The sequence below is a fragment of the Eleutherodactylus coqui genome, chromosome 5, assembly GCF_035609145.1.
Source record: "Eleutherodactylus coqui strain aEleCoq1 chromosome 5, aEleCoq1.hap1, whole genome shotgun sequence".
Classification (NCBI taxonomy): Eukaryota; Metazoa; Chordata; class Amphibia; order Anura; family Eleutherodactylidae; genus Eleutherodactylus; species Eleutherodactylus coqui.
In genome coordinates this window covers 4,499,374-4,512,376 of record NC_089841.1, presented here as the reverse complement: position 1 = coordinate 4,512,376, position 13,003 = coordinate 4,499,374, and the positions used below count along the sequence as shown (strand labels likewise).

Sequence of the window (13,003 nt, the reverse complement as noted above, 5' to 3'; positions counted from 1 at the left end):
AGCAGTGTTGAGGTCATTCGAGAGCATCTTTATAAGCCTATTTCTGGTTGTTATAGCGTCATAGTAGCATTCTAGGGGCCCAAAAACACCTGTCAGCGACACATTTAATGGGAATCTGTCAGCTGTGATGAGCAGGAATAGAGGAGGAGAACATTTTGGAGGCCGCAGATAGGAAGTCTGCTTTATTACAGTATTAATGGTATATCTAGTGAGACTTGGCAACTAAAATGTTATGGTGTCCATAAAGTTTTAGGGGCTCATAGTTCTTGGTATGTTTTTCAATCTGGAACCCCGCAGAGACCTAAAGAGCGTTCCCTCAGCCGTTGTCTATCGCTATATTGTACGTTAGTATAGCACAAGTAAAGGGATGCCATGTTGTCGTAGTCAATGCGGTGCAATCCGATGTGCGGCAGTGAAAATGTTTTGGTTAAACTTGTGTTCTTATACCACTGTAGCTTTTGATATAATTGGCATCGTATGGTGTCCGTCACAGGCATCTGTTACATGTATGTGCGGAGCTTCTCTATAGCTTTTTATGATGTGCCCACTAATCAGATGCCAGTATAGACTACGGGTGCTGGATGCCACTGGTATACTCATCACAGGCTATGTCTGACCTATCCATAAGCAAAAGTTCTCATTGTCTAGGTTGAACACAACTGTGATCTGCACAGGGTCTTACTCTTAAGGCCCTGCTCTCTGTAGGATCAAGCTTGAAAGTAGAGGTGAGGGGGGGGGGGGGGGGATATGAACAAGCGAATAAGTAGGGAATAAGAAAGAGAATTGTACCGAGGGAAAGGTCTCTTATCTTTTCACCACAACTGCTGATTGGCTGTTGGGTTGTGTGGAGCTGCAATATACATTCCACTGATTTACCTCAAACACGGAGGAATTGGATGGACAATCTATGACCCTCATGTTCCTCTTCATCCAGAGAGAAATAATACAATGTTTACACTTTATCATCTCCTCCGTCTTCCCTTATTATCTCCAGGAATTGTATTTCTTCTTACTTGGGATTTTGTAAGATTTTCCATCTTCTTCACTTTCAGGCTCTGGCGCTACAGGATCTTCGGTCCTATCTCCTACAGAAGACAATCCTCCTGATGGACGGAGACAAAATGTCAGAGACGATATTAAATCTCACCCTAGAGATCCTCTTCCTGCTTACTGGAGAGGTGAGAGAGTCTCATGATGTCACTGGGGAGGGGAGAGAGTCTGATGATGTCACTGGGGAGGGGAGAGAGTCTGATGAGGTCACACTACATCATTCTTATCTATGGGGATAATATATGATGTCACTGGAGAGAAGAGAGAGACTGATGTCGTTTTAGATCAATCTTATCTATGGGGATAACAGATGAGGTCACTGAAGTGGGGAGGGATTCTAATGATGTCACATTACCTCATTCTTATCTATGGGAATAACAGATGATGTCACTGGAGAGGGGTGAGATTCTGATGTCACATTACATCATTGTTATCTCAGAGGGTAACCGATGATGTGACCGGAGATTGGATAGAGTCTGATGATGTCACACTACATTATTCTTATCTATGGGGATAACCGATGATGTCACTGGAGAGGGGGAGAGTCTGATGATATCATAGTACATCATTCTTATTTATGGGTATAACAGATGGTGTCACTGGAGGGGTGATGGACTCTGGAAATGTCTGTAGTGATATTTATTACGGTCTTCCCATAAACAGGATTACACGGTAGTGAAGAAGGCCTCTAGTGATTGCTGTCGGGCCCCTGTGTGTGAAGGTTTGGGTAGACCCCTGAGCCCCATCACAGAGCTGCCTCCTCACCCCCCGATACATGAGAGGAACAATAAGGGGAAGATCCTAGAGCTCACCAAGAAGATCACGGAGCTGCTGACCAGAGAGGTGATGCTGCAGGGAATGTGGGGGACATTATACAGTAACAGGAGGGTCTGGGTGATGACTGTATATTGTGTTGTCAGGTTCCTATAAGGTGTCAGGATGTCACCGTCTATTTCTCCATGGAGGAGTGGGAGTATGTAGGAGGACACTGGGATCTGTACAAGGACGTCATGATGGAGGACCACCGGCCGCTGACATCACCAGGTAATATACATAAATACACATCGCCTGTAATTATCTATATGTGAGGAATACATTCCATCACTTTTTGTGTTTCCTGCAGTTCCATCCAGTAAGAGGAGACCCCCAGAGAGATGTCCCCGTCCTCTTCCTCCACAGGACCATCAGGTAGATGGAGATATTCCCTATGAGGTGTATGAGGGCTGGGAAGGTCTTGAATTCTGTCTTATATTGTCCAATAGCATTAGTCTTTTTCTCTTTCTGCTACGTGATAGTGTTCTATGAAAAAAGCAGGAATAGCATTTTAGACTGCAGCATCCACCAGGATCAGAACCAGGAATGGATTTGGCCATTCAGCTGCTAAGTAATGTCTATGGCATCTATGCACTTAGACAGATTATGGAAGTTCTCCTTTTCACCCCATTGTTAGCAACATGCTGCATTACAGAAGTATTATAGTGCATTATATGAGGGACCAGAAGATCTCAGTCTGATCCCATGGAGGAGTAAAAAATAAACAGGGGTTTAAGAAAACTGTATATTGATTTTTTTCACACCTCCGAACAGAGGAGCAGCAGAGCTCTGAAGAGGAGGTGAGTATGTCTGTCTCAGGGGACACCATTACTACTGAGGCCGATATAGGGACATTATTACTACTGAGGTCACTACTGGCGCCACTGTAAAAGTCACTATTAATATGGGGGCTACTATTACTACTGAGGCCACTGCAGGGGTCACTATTACTATTGAGACCTCTGTGGGGGATCACTATTACTACTGGAGCCGATATAGCTGGAGGAGTGCCGCAGTGAAATCAGCTATTTTGAAAGGACATGAGTACACTATTACTACTGCGGCCACTGTGTGGGGGGGGGGGGGGGGGTCACTGTTACTACTGAGGTCACTGTGGGAGGGGTGGGGGGGTCATTAAACGGCCAGGGACAGACAGTGATGTCCATTAAGTAACAAGCAGGTCACGATTTTCGGTCGCACATAGTGGCAAGGGTGACATTGCCAAACATCTTGCTACAATTCGTCATAAAGATGCAGCGGGTGCGGAATCTGGTCACCTTACATATGGAGGTTGGTGCCCACAGATTCCCGCAGAGGATTATTTCTGCATCTATGCGAGTGTGCGCACGGCCGAGAGGAGACCACTGACGCCGAATTCCATGGCTGACTACTAGAGGACGGGAGTCCGGTGAGCTGCATCAGTTCTCTGGGATGCGCTACGCCGATTGAGTTAATCCCCCATATCTTCAGTTTTATGTGTGCCCTAAATACACATTGGAGCTGCAGGAAGTTCGTTTGCATATTCCCTGTGCATTCTGGGAAGAGCAAAGATTCACTGTAAGTGGGAAGATTGCTGGGATTAGCCAAGTCTAGCTGCTCGGAGGACATCGCCATAGAAATTCTACACTTAGTGGTATTTTATATATCTTCACTACAATTCTTGAAGTGAACATCATTTGACAACATGGAAGAGGAGAGGAGCCATATGGTGAGCTGCAACATATGCTATATGTTTACAGACCTACCAGAGGAAAAGCCAAACTTTACCAGACAGGAATGTAAGCTCGTGTCTCTACTGGAGGAAAAGGTGCGTAGTCTTCAGGAGAGAATAGCTACATTGGAACGTATTAAGGAAGATGAGGATTTAATTGACAAAGTAGAACAAAGTCTTCAAAATGTTGAAGGAAAAGAAATGTCCAGTGTACCTGCAAAAGCCGAAGAATGAAAGCATGTGACCCAAAGAAACTGGAGGACCAGGAGTTAACCATACTGCTCAGGAACCGGTACGAGGTTCTCATGCAGGGGGGCTGGTACTAGTTCCTGAGCAGAAGGAGAAAGAGGTACAGCAAGAAATGACTCCACCCACAAAGTTTGGTGTAGTAAGTGCACAGAGTCCTCTTGAACGGAGAAACAAAGTGTTATTGTAAAGAAAAGGAGAGTGGTGGTTGTGGGGGATTCCCTATTGAGAGGAACAGAGACCGCTGTCTGCAGACCTGACCTAACCTCACGAGAGGTGTGCTGTCTTCCAGGGGCACAAGTCACACATGTGTCTGATAGGCTGTCAAGACTCTTCAGGCCTACAGAACACCACCCATTCCTACTAATAAATGTAGGGACAAAGGACACTACAAAAAAAGGTCCTTACAACGATCTGCAGAGACTTTGAAGACCTCAGAAAGAAGGTGAAGGAGCTAGGAGCATGGGTGGTCTTCTCATCCATCCTCCCTGTGGATGGCCATGGAATAAGGAGATGGAACAGGATTCTAGAGGTGAACAACTGGCTACGTTGATGGTGCCATCAGCAAAGATTTGGATTCCTAGACCATGGAGTGAATTACCTATATGATGGACTTGAAAAGAAAGACAGAATCTCAGCGCCTCACATATAAATTAAGAAATCAAATATAGTAAATGGTGAGTGTCCACTCACCTGGCGCGCAGTGGACCCCTCTGTATAAAGGAGCCACCGGAACCTAAATTCCACGATCACTCTCAAAAAGAAGGCTGGTCCACGATCCTAGGAGAGACGTCCCGGGGTGGAAAGCCCTCACATGGGCTTCAGACATTCAAATTGAATATTTTTATGATACAGTAATTAAGGATTTAACAGAACTAGATAGGTCAGTTAAGAACAATGCAACTAGAAAAGGTATTTATAAGTCCAATCTTACAGCATCCCAGTGGAATACATTAAAACAATTTGGAAATAATGACAATTTGATTATTAAACAGGCTGACAAAGGGGGGGGGGGGATATTATCCTCATGGATAGAAATAGATATCAGGAGGTTAGTTTAAAGATTTTAAATGACGAGGAACAGTACATGAAATTAAAAGGGGATCCAACAGCTACAATACATAAAGCTATAATAATACATGTAGAAAACGGCATTACTAATAATAGTCTTACTAAAATAGAGGAGAAATATATTTTACAAGTCAAACCGGAGATTCCATATTTCCACCATCTTCCAAAAATTCACAAGAATATCCATGATCCACTTGGGAGACCAATAATTGCCGGCATAGACTCGGTCACCTCCAGGTTGTCCGAGTATATAGATAAACAATTGCAGAAGTATATGCGTAGCCTTCCATCATTTTTAAAAGACACTAACCATCTGTTACAACTCATACAACCCATTTTATGGAAAGACTCGTTCATTTGGTGTTCACTCCATGTTGAGGCTCTGTATTCTAGTATTCCTCATGATAAAGGTATAATAGCCATTCAAAATCATTTAATACAGGACCCTTTAATGCCCCCCCAACAGATACAATTCATTTTAGACAATAATTATTTTACTTTTGATAAAAAAAAATTTAAACAAAAGAGGGGCACGGCGATGGGGATCAAATTGGCTCCCACTTATGCTAATTTGTACGTGGGTGACTTTGAGAAACATCGGTTTTTAGATAAACGTATAGTCTTTTTTAGGAGATTTACAGATGACATTATTTTGATTTGGGATGGGGAAAAAAATGATTTACTAAATGTTATCTCGACATTAAATGATAACGATTATAATTTACATTTTACTACTAATATTGATTATAAAAAATTAATTTTTTTAGATTTAGAGTTGACTCATGCTAATAATGAAATTATAACCAGTACTCATTTTAAACAGGTTGATAGTAATAGCTATGTAGATTTTTATAGCTGCCATGCACGCCCCTGGAAGGTTAATATCCCGTACGGCCAACTAAAAAGGATAAGTCGCAATTGCACAAAAAATGAAGATTGTAAAAGACAGTCCCTTATTTTAAAAAGGCGGTTTTTAGATAAGAATTACCCTGAAGGAATATTTAATGCAGCATTTAATAGAATATGGAAGGAAAGGGTTAATAGAGTAGATAGATTCAATGGATATATTAATACAAGGATAAATAGTAATAGTCGAAAAAATGAAATTCTGAGTGATAATAGTGATATTAACAAGGATAAGAATAGTAATACCTATAAAACTGCTCTTATAACCAGGTACAACAATCAGAGTCGGGATATCCGCAGAAGTTTACAGAAAAATTGGTCTATTCTCAAAAATGATCCAATATTAGGCAAAAATATAGATGAACACCCTAGACTGATTTTTAGGAAAAATAAGACCATTAAAGATAATATAGCCCCATCAAAAGCGGAAGAAAAAAGAGATGGAAAGAATAGGAATCCAATATCCCTTGAAAAAACGGGTGTTTTTAAATGTGGCAAAAACAAATGTAGATGTTGTTCACGTGTTCCGCAGGGGAGAACGGTTATTGAACTTGGTAGTGAAACAGTTAAATTAGACAACAAAAAGATTAGACTGTGGAAGCAAACACATAATCTATTTATTAGAGTGTGATTGTAATATGAGATACGTAGGGAGAACTAAGAATGCGTTGAGGACACGCGTCCGTAATCATAAATTCAGCATCAGGAGAGGATATACAAAACACAGTGTATCCCGCCATTATCTGGAAACCCATAACTGAAACAAAAGACCTGAGGGTAACTCCGCGGGAACAAGTTCAAAATACATCTGTCAGCTATCGCCGACGGAAGGAGATGTATTGGATTTACAAGTTGAAAACACTGACACCAAGAGGTTTAAACGAGGTACTCGAGAAGATTTAATGTAATTCCCTTTTTAAATATACACATTTATATATCCCTCTAATATGGGGAGAGTTTTAAAGAAATTTTGGTATATTTGATGTGCACATGTTTTTGTTATAATTATGTAATAATGATATGGATTTTATAATTAACGGGTGATTTGATATAAATTAGAGATGAGCGAGCACCAAAATGCTCGGGTGCTCGTTACTCGGGACGAAATTATCGCGATGCTCGAGGGTTCGTTTCGAGTAACGAACCCCATTGAAGTCAATGGGCGACCCGAGCATTTTTGTATATCGCCGATGGTCGCTAAGGTTTCCATTTGTGAAAATCTGGGCAATTCAAGAAAGTGATGGGAACGACACAGAAACGGATAGGGCAGGCGAGGGGCTACATGTTGGGCTGCATCTCAAGTTCCCAGGTCCCACTATTAAGCCACAATAGCAGCAAGAGTGGGCCCCCCCCCAACAACTTTTACTTCTGAAAAGCCCTCATTAGCAATGCATACCTTAGCTAAGCACCACACTACCTCCAACAAAGCACAATCACTGCCTGCATGACACTCCGCTGACACTTCTCCTGGGTTACATGCTGCCAATTCCCCCCCCCCCCCCCACGACCCAGTGTCCACAGCGCACACCAAACTGTCCCTGCCCAGCCTTCAGCTGCCCTCATGCCACGCCACCCTCATGTCTATTTATAAGTGCGTCTGCCATGAGGAGGAACCGCAGGCACACACTGCAGAGGGTTGGCACGGCTAGGCAGCGACCCTCTTTTAAAGGGGCGGGGTGATAGCCAACAATGCTGTACAGAAGCAATGAGAAATATAATCCTGTGCCACCGCCATCAGGAGCTGCACACGTGGGCATAGCAATGGGGAACCTATGTGCCACACACTATTCATTCTGTCAAGGTGTCTGCATGCCCCAGTCAGACCGGGCTTTTTAATTCATAGACACAGACAGGTACAACTCCCTATTGTGAAGTCCCTGTGGACCCACAGCATGGGTGGCTCCCTGGAACCCACCGGCGGTACATAAAAATATCCCATTGCATTGCCCAACACAGCTGAGGTAGTAATGTTGTGCTTAATACAGGTGGGCTTCGGCCCACACTGCATGCCCCAGTCAGACTGGGGTTCTTTACAAGTGGACAGATGTAGGTTAAACTCCGTGTGCACCTACAGCATGGGTGGCTCCCTGGAACCCACCGGCGGTACACAAAAATATCCCATTGCATTGCCCAACACAGCGGATGTAATGTCAGCTGTAATGCAGGTGGGCTAAAAATTAATTTGATTACACTGTAGGCGAGGGCCCACAAAAATTGCTGAATCAACAGTACTAATGTACATCCAAAAAATTGGCCATGGCCAGCCAAGAGGGCAGGTGAAACCCATTAATCGCTTTGGTTAATGTGGCTTAAGTGGTAACTAGGCCTGGAGGCAGCCCAGTGTAACGAAAAATTGGTTCAAGTTAAAGTTTCAACGCTTTTAAGCGCATTGAAACGTATAAAAATTGTTTAGAAAAATTATATGAGTGAGCCTTGTGGCCCTAAGAAAAATTGCCCGTTCAGCGTGATTACGTGAGATTTCAGGAGGAGGAGCAGGAGGAGGAGGAGGAATATTAGACACAGATTGATGAAGCAGAAATGTCCCCGTTTTGGATGGTGAGAGAGAACGTAGCTTCCATCCGCGGGTGCAGCCTACGTATTGTTTAGGTATCGCTGCTGTCCGCTGGTGGAGAACAGAAGTCTGGGGAAATCCAGGCTTTGTTCATCTTGATGAGTGTTAGCCTGTCGGCACTGTCGGTTGACAGGTGGGTACGCTTATCCGTGATGATTCCCCCAGCCACACTAAACACACTCTCTGACAAGACGCTAGCCGCAGGACAAGCAAGCACCTCCAGGGCATACAGCGCTAGTTCAGGCCACGTGTCCAGCTTCGACACCCAGTAGTTGTAGGGGGCAGAGGCGTCACGGAGGACGGTCGTGCGATCGGCTACGTACTCCCTCACCATCCTTTTACAGTGCTCCCGCCGACTCAGCCTTGACTGGGGTGTGGTGACACAGTCTTGCTGGGGAGCCATAAAGCTGGCAAAGGCCTTGGAGAATGTTCCCCTGCCTGCGCTGTACATGCTGCCTGATCTCTGCGCCTCCCCTGCTACCTGGCCCTCGGAACTGCGCCTTCGGCCACTAGCGCTGTCGGATGGGAAGTTTACCATCAGTTTGTCCACCAGCGCCCTGTGGTATAGCATCATTCTCGAACCCCTTTCCTCTTCGGGAATGAGAGTGCAAAGGCTCTCCTTATACCGTGGGTCGAGCAGTGTGTACACCCAGTAATCCGTAGTGGCCAGAATGCGTGTAACGCGAGGGTCACGAGAAAGGCATCCTAACATGAAGTCAGCCATGTGTGCCAGGGTACCTGTACGCAACACATGGCTGTCTTCACTAGGAAGATCACTTTCAGGATCCTCCTCCTCTTCCTCCTCCTCAGGCCATACACGCTGAAAGGATGACAGCCCAGCAGCATGTGTACCCTCACCAGTGGGCCAAGCTGTGTCTTCCCCCTCCTCCTCATCCTCCTCCTCCTCCTCCTCCTCCTCCTCCTCCTCAATGCGCTGAGATATAGACAGGAGGGTGCTCTGACTATCCAGCGACATACTGTCTTCCCCCGGCTCTGTTTCCAAGCGCAAAGCGTCTGCCTTTATGCTTTGCAGGGAACTTCTCAAGATGCATAGCAGAGGAATGGTGACGCTAATGATTGCAGCATCGCCGCTCACCACCTGGGTAGACTCCTCAAATTTTCCAAGGACCTGGCAGATGGCTGCCAACCAGGGCCACTCTTCTGTAAATAATTGAGGAGGCTGACTCCCACTGCGCCGCGCAAGTTGGAGTTGGTATTCCACTATAGCTCTACGCTGCTCATAGAGTCTGGCCAACATGTGGAGCGTAGAGTTCCACCGTGTGGGCACGTCGCACAGCAGTCGGTGCACTGGCAGATTAAACCTATGTTGCAGTGTCCGCAGGGTGGCAGCGTGCGTGTGGGACTTGCGGAAATGTGTGCAGAGCTGGCGCACCTTTCCGAGCAGGTATGACAAGTGGGGGTAGCTTTTCAGAAAGCGCTGAACCACCAAATTAAAGACATGGGCCAGGCATAGCTCGTGCGTGAGGCTGCCGAGCTGCAGAGCCGCCACCAGCTTACGGCCGTTGTCACACACGACCATGCCCGGTTGGAGGCTCAGCGGCGCAAGCCAGTGGTCGGTCTGCTCTGTCAGACCCTGCAGCAGTTCGTGGGCCGTGTGCCTCTTATCTCCTAAGCTGAGTAGTTACAGCACGGCCTGCTGACGCTTGCCCACCGCTGTGCTGCCACGCCGCGTGACACCGACTGCTGGCGACGTGCTGCTGACACATCTTGATTGCGAGACAGAGGTTGTGTTGGAGGAGGAGGAGGAGGAAGGTGCTTTAGTGGAGGAAGCATACACCGCCGCAGATACCACCACCGAGCTGTGGCCCGCAATTCTGGGGGTGGGTAGGACGTGAGCGGTCCCAGGCTCTGACTCTGTCCCAGCCTCCACTAAATTCACCCAATGTGCCGTCAGGGAGATATAGTGGCCCTGCCCGCCTGTGCTTGTCCACGTGTCCGTTGTTAAGTGGACCTCGGGAGTAACCGCGTTGGTGAGGGCGCGTACAATATTGCGGGAGACGTGGTCGTGCAGGGCTGGGACGGCACATCGGGAAAAGTAGTGGCGACTGGGAACCGAGTAGCGCGGGGCAGCCGCCGCCATCATGCTTTTGAAAGCCTCCGTTTCCACAAGCCTATACGGCAGCATCTCAAGGCTGATCAATTTTGCAATGTGCACGTTTAACGCTTGAGCGTGCGGGTGCGTGGCGTCGTACTGAATAGGGCATGCAGTGTGGGCCGAAGCCCACCTGTATTTTATCTGACATTAGCTCTGCTGTCCAGGGCACTGCAATGGGATTTATTAATGTACCGCCTGTGGGTTCCAGGGAGCCACCCCTGCTGTGGGTGCACACTGAATTCCCATTGCGGAGTTGTACCTGCCTGTGACCATTTATAAAAAAAACCAAGTCTGACTGGGGCATGCAGTATGGGCCGAAGCCTACCTGTATTTTATCTGACGTTAGCTCAGCTGTGCAGGGCACTGCAATGGGATTTATTTATGTACCACCGGTGGCTTCCTGGGACCCACCCATGCTGTGGGTGCACACACAATTCGCATAGGGGAGTTGTACCTGCCTGTGTCTACTTATTAAAAACCCCAGTTTGACTGGGGCGTGCAGTGTGGGCCGAAGTCCACCTGTATTTAATCTGACGTTAGCTCAGCTGTGCAGGGCACTGCAATGAGATTTATTTATGTACCGCCGGTGGGTTCCAGGGAGCCACCCATGCTGTGGGTGCACACGGAATTCCCATTGCGGAGTTGTACCTGCCTGTGACCATTTATAAAAAACCACGGTCTGACTGGGGAATGCAGTGTGGGCCGAAGCCCACCTGTATTTAATCTGACGTTAGCTCAGCTATCCGGGGCACTGCATTGGGACAAACTACAGGAGCAATACAGCGCTAATGAGACGTTCACAGCTACGCTAGCATTGGAGTCCGCTCTAGGCCCACGATTGCTGAGGGTTTGTGCAGAGGCCTATGTCCTGGGTGCAGTGAAAGTCCTCTTTCTGCCTACGATTGCTGAAGCTGTGGGCCGAGGCCTATGTCGTGGGCGCGGTGCAAGTCTGCCATGTTTGGCCGCTCAGATTTATTTTTTGTTCATGTCTTGGGTTGCCTAGGAGCCACCTATGCTGTTGGTGCCCATTTAGTTCCCATCGCGGTGTTTGACCTGTCTGGCACAAAGACACTGACTGACTTGGGTAGGGTGCAGAGTGCAGATGGCTTTCTCCTTGCAGGATCGATTGAGCTATGCGACACCTTGACAGAATGAATACTGTGTGGGCACATGGATTCCCCATTGCTATGCCCACGTGTGCAGCTCCTGACGGAGGTGGCACATGATTGGATTTATCATCGATTCTCAACAGCATTGTGGGCTATCGCCCTTCTCCTTTTAAAGAGGGTGGCTGCCTGGCCCTGCCAACCCTCTGCAGTGTGTGCCTCTGGTTCCTCCTCATCGCAGATGTACTGAGAAATAGACATGATGGTGGTGTGGCTATGCAGCCAGCGTGTGGCATGAGGGCAGCTGAAGGCTGTACAGGGACACTTTTGTGTGTGCTGCGGACGCAGGGTTGTGTGGGGGGGTTGGGCAGCATGTAACCCAGGAGAAGTGGCAGTGGAGTGTCATGCAGGCAGTGACTGTGCTTGGTTGGAGGTAGTGTGGTGCTTAGCTAAGGTGTGCCTTGCTAATGAGAGTTTGTCCGAAGTAAAAATTGTTGGGGGGGGGGGCACTCTTGCTGCTATTGTGGCTTAATAGTGGGACCTGGGAACCTGAAATGCAGCCCAGCATGTTGCCCCTCGCCTGCCCTATCCGTTTCTGTGTCGTTTCCATCACTTTCTTGGGTTTTCCAGATTTTCACAAATGAAAACCTTAGCGAGCATCGGCGAAATACAAAAATGCTCGGGTCGCCCATTGACTTCAATGGGGTTCGTTACTCGAAACGAACCCTCGAGCATCGCGGAAAGTTCGACTCGAGTAACGAGCACCCGAGCATTTTGGTGCTCGCTCATCTCTAGTGTTAACCTTTTCTTCTTCCTTGGAAATCAGGTCTTAGAACCATCGCATGTTGCCCATAGAAACTAGAGCTCACCCTGCAAGAACACACACAGTCTCTCCATCATGTACCTCCATCGATCAAAATGTAACGGGGGTCAGAATTCAGCCAGGAAAATTACATTTAAAAAGTCTATCTTAAAAAAAACCATAAAAAGTATTATATTAAATGTTGTATGGCCTTAATAGTGCCGACCCACAGAATAAAGGTCACGTCGTGTTTAGTGCACAGCAAATGACTTTGAATTGAAAGCAAACAAAAGATGACAAAATTGCATTTTTTCCCCAATTTTGCCTCCCTTAGAATGTCTTAAAAGTTGCAGTTCGCTATATTGCACATTAAAAAGTACAAGTCATCCTGCGAAAAACAAGCCGCCATCTGGTGCTTGAGAATGGGGATCAACAAAGTGAAAGCAGGGAAGGGGTTAATGATCTTGTAGAAGCGTCCGGTGACTTTACAATATTTGTCTGACAGGGTGAAGATGTGCCCAATATTACGGCTCCGGGGGTGGATGTGAGGGGTGATGAGCGGCGGATGGAGGGGATCCCTACAGGTAACGGGGGCTGATGTGAGGGGTGA

General features: G+C 46.8%; 1 protein-coding gene across 1 annotated transcript; it reads left to right on the top strand.

Moving 5' to 3' along the window:
• Window positions 1-1,782: 1,782 nt before the first annotated feature.
• On the top strand, window positions 1,783-12,991 carry LOC136627218 (oocyte zinc finger protein XlCOF7.2-like; the record flags this gene model as incomplete). Its single annotated transcript, XM_066602148.1, has 4 exons — window positions 1,783-1,893; window positions 1,971-2,094; window positions 2,174-2,238; window positions 12,899-12,991. Coding segments are annotated over 4 exons (393 nt in total), but the record flags the coding sequence as incomplete, so codon positions are not given.
• Window positions 12,992-13,003: the final 12 nt, after the last annotated feature.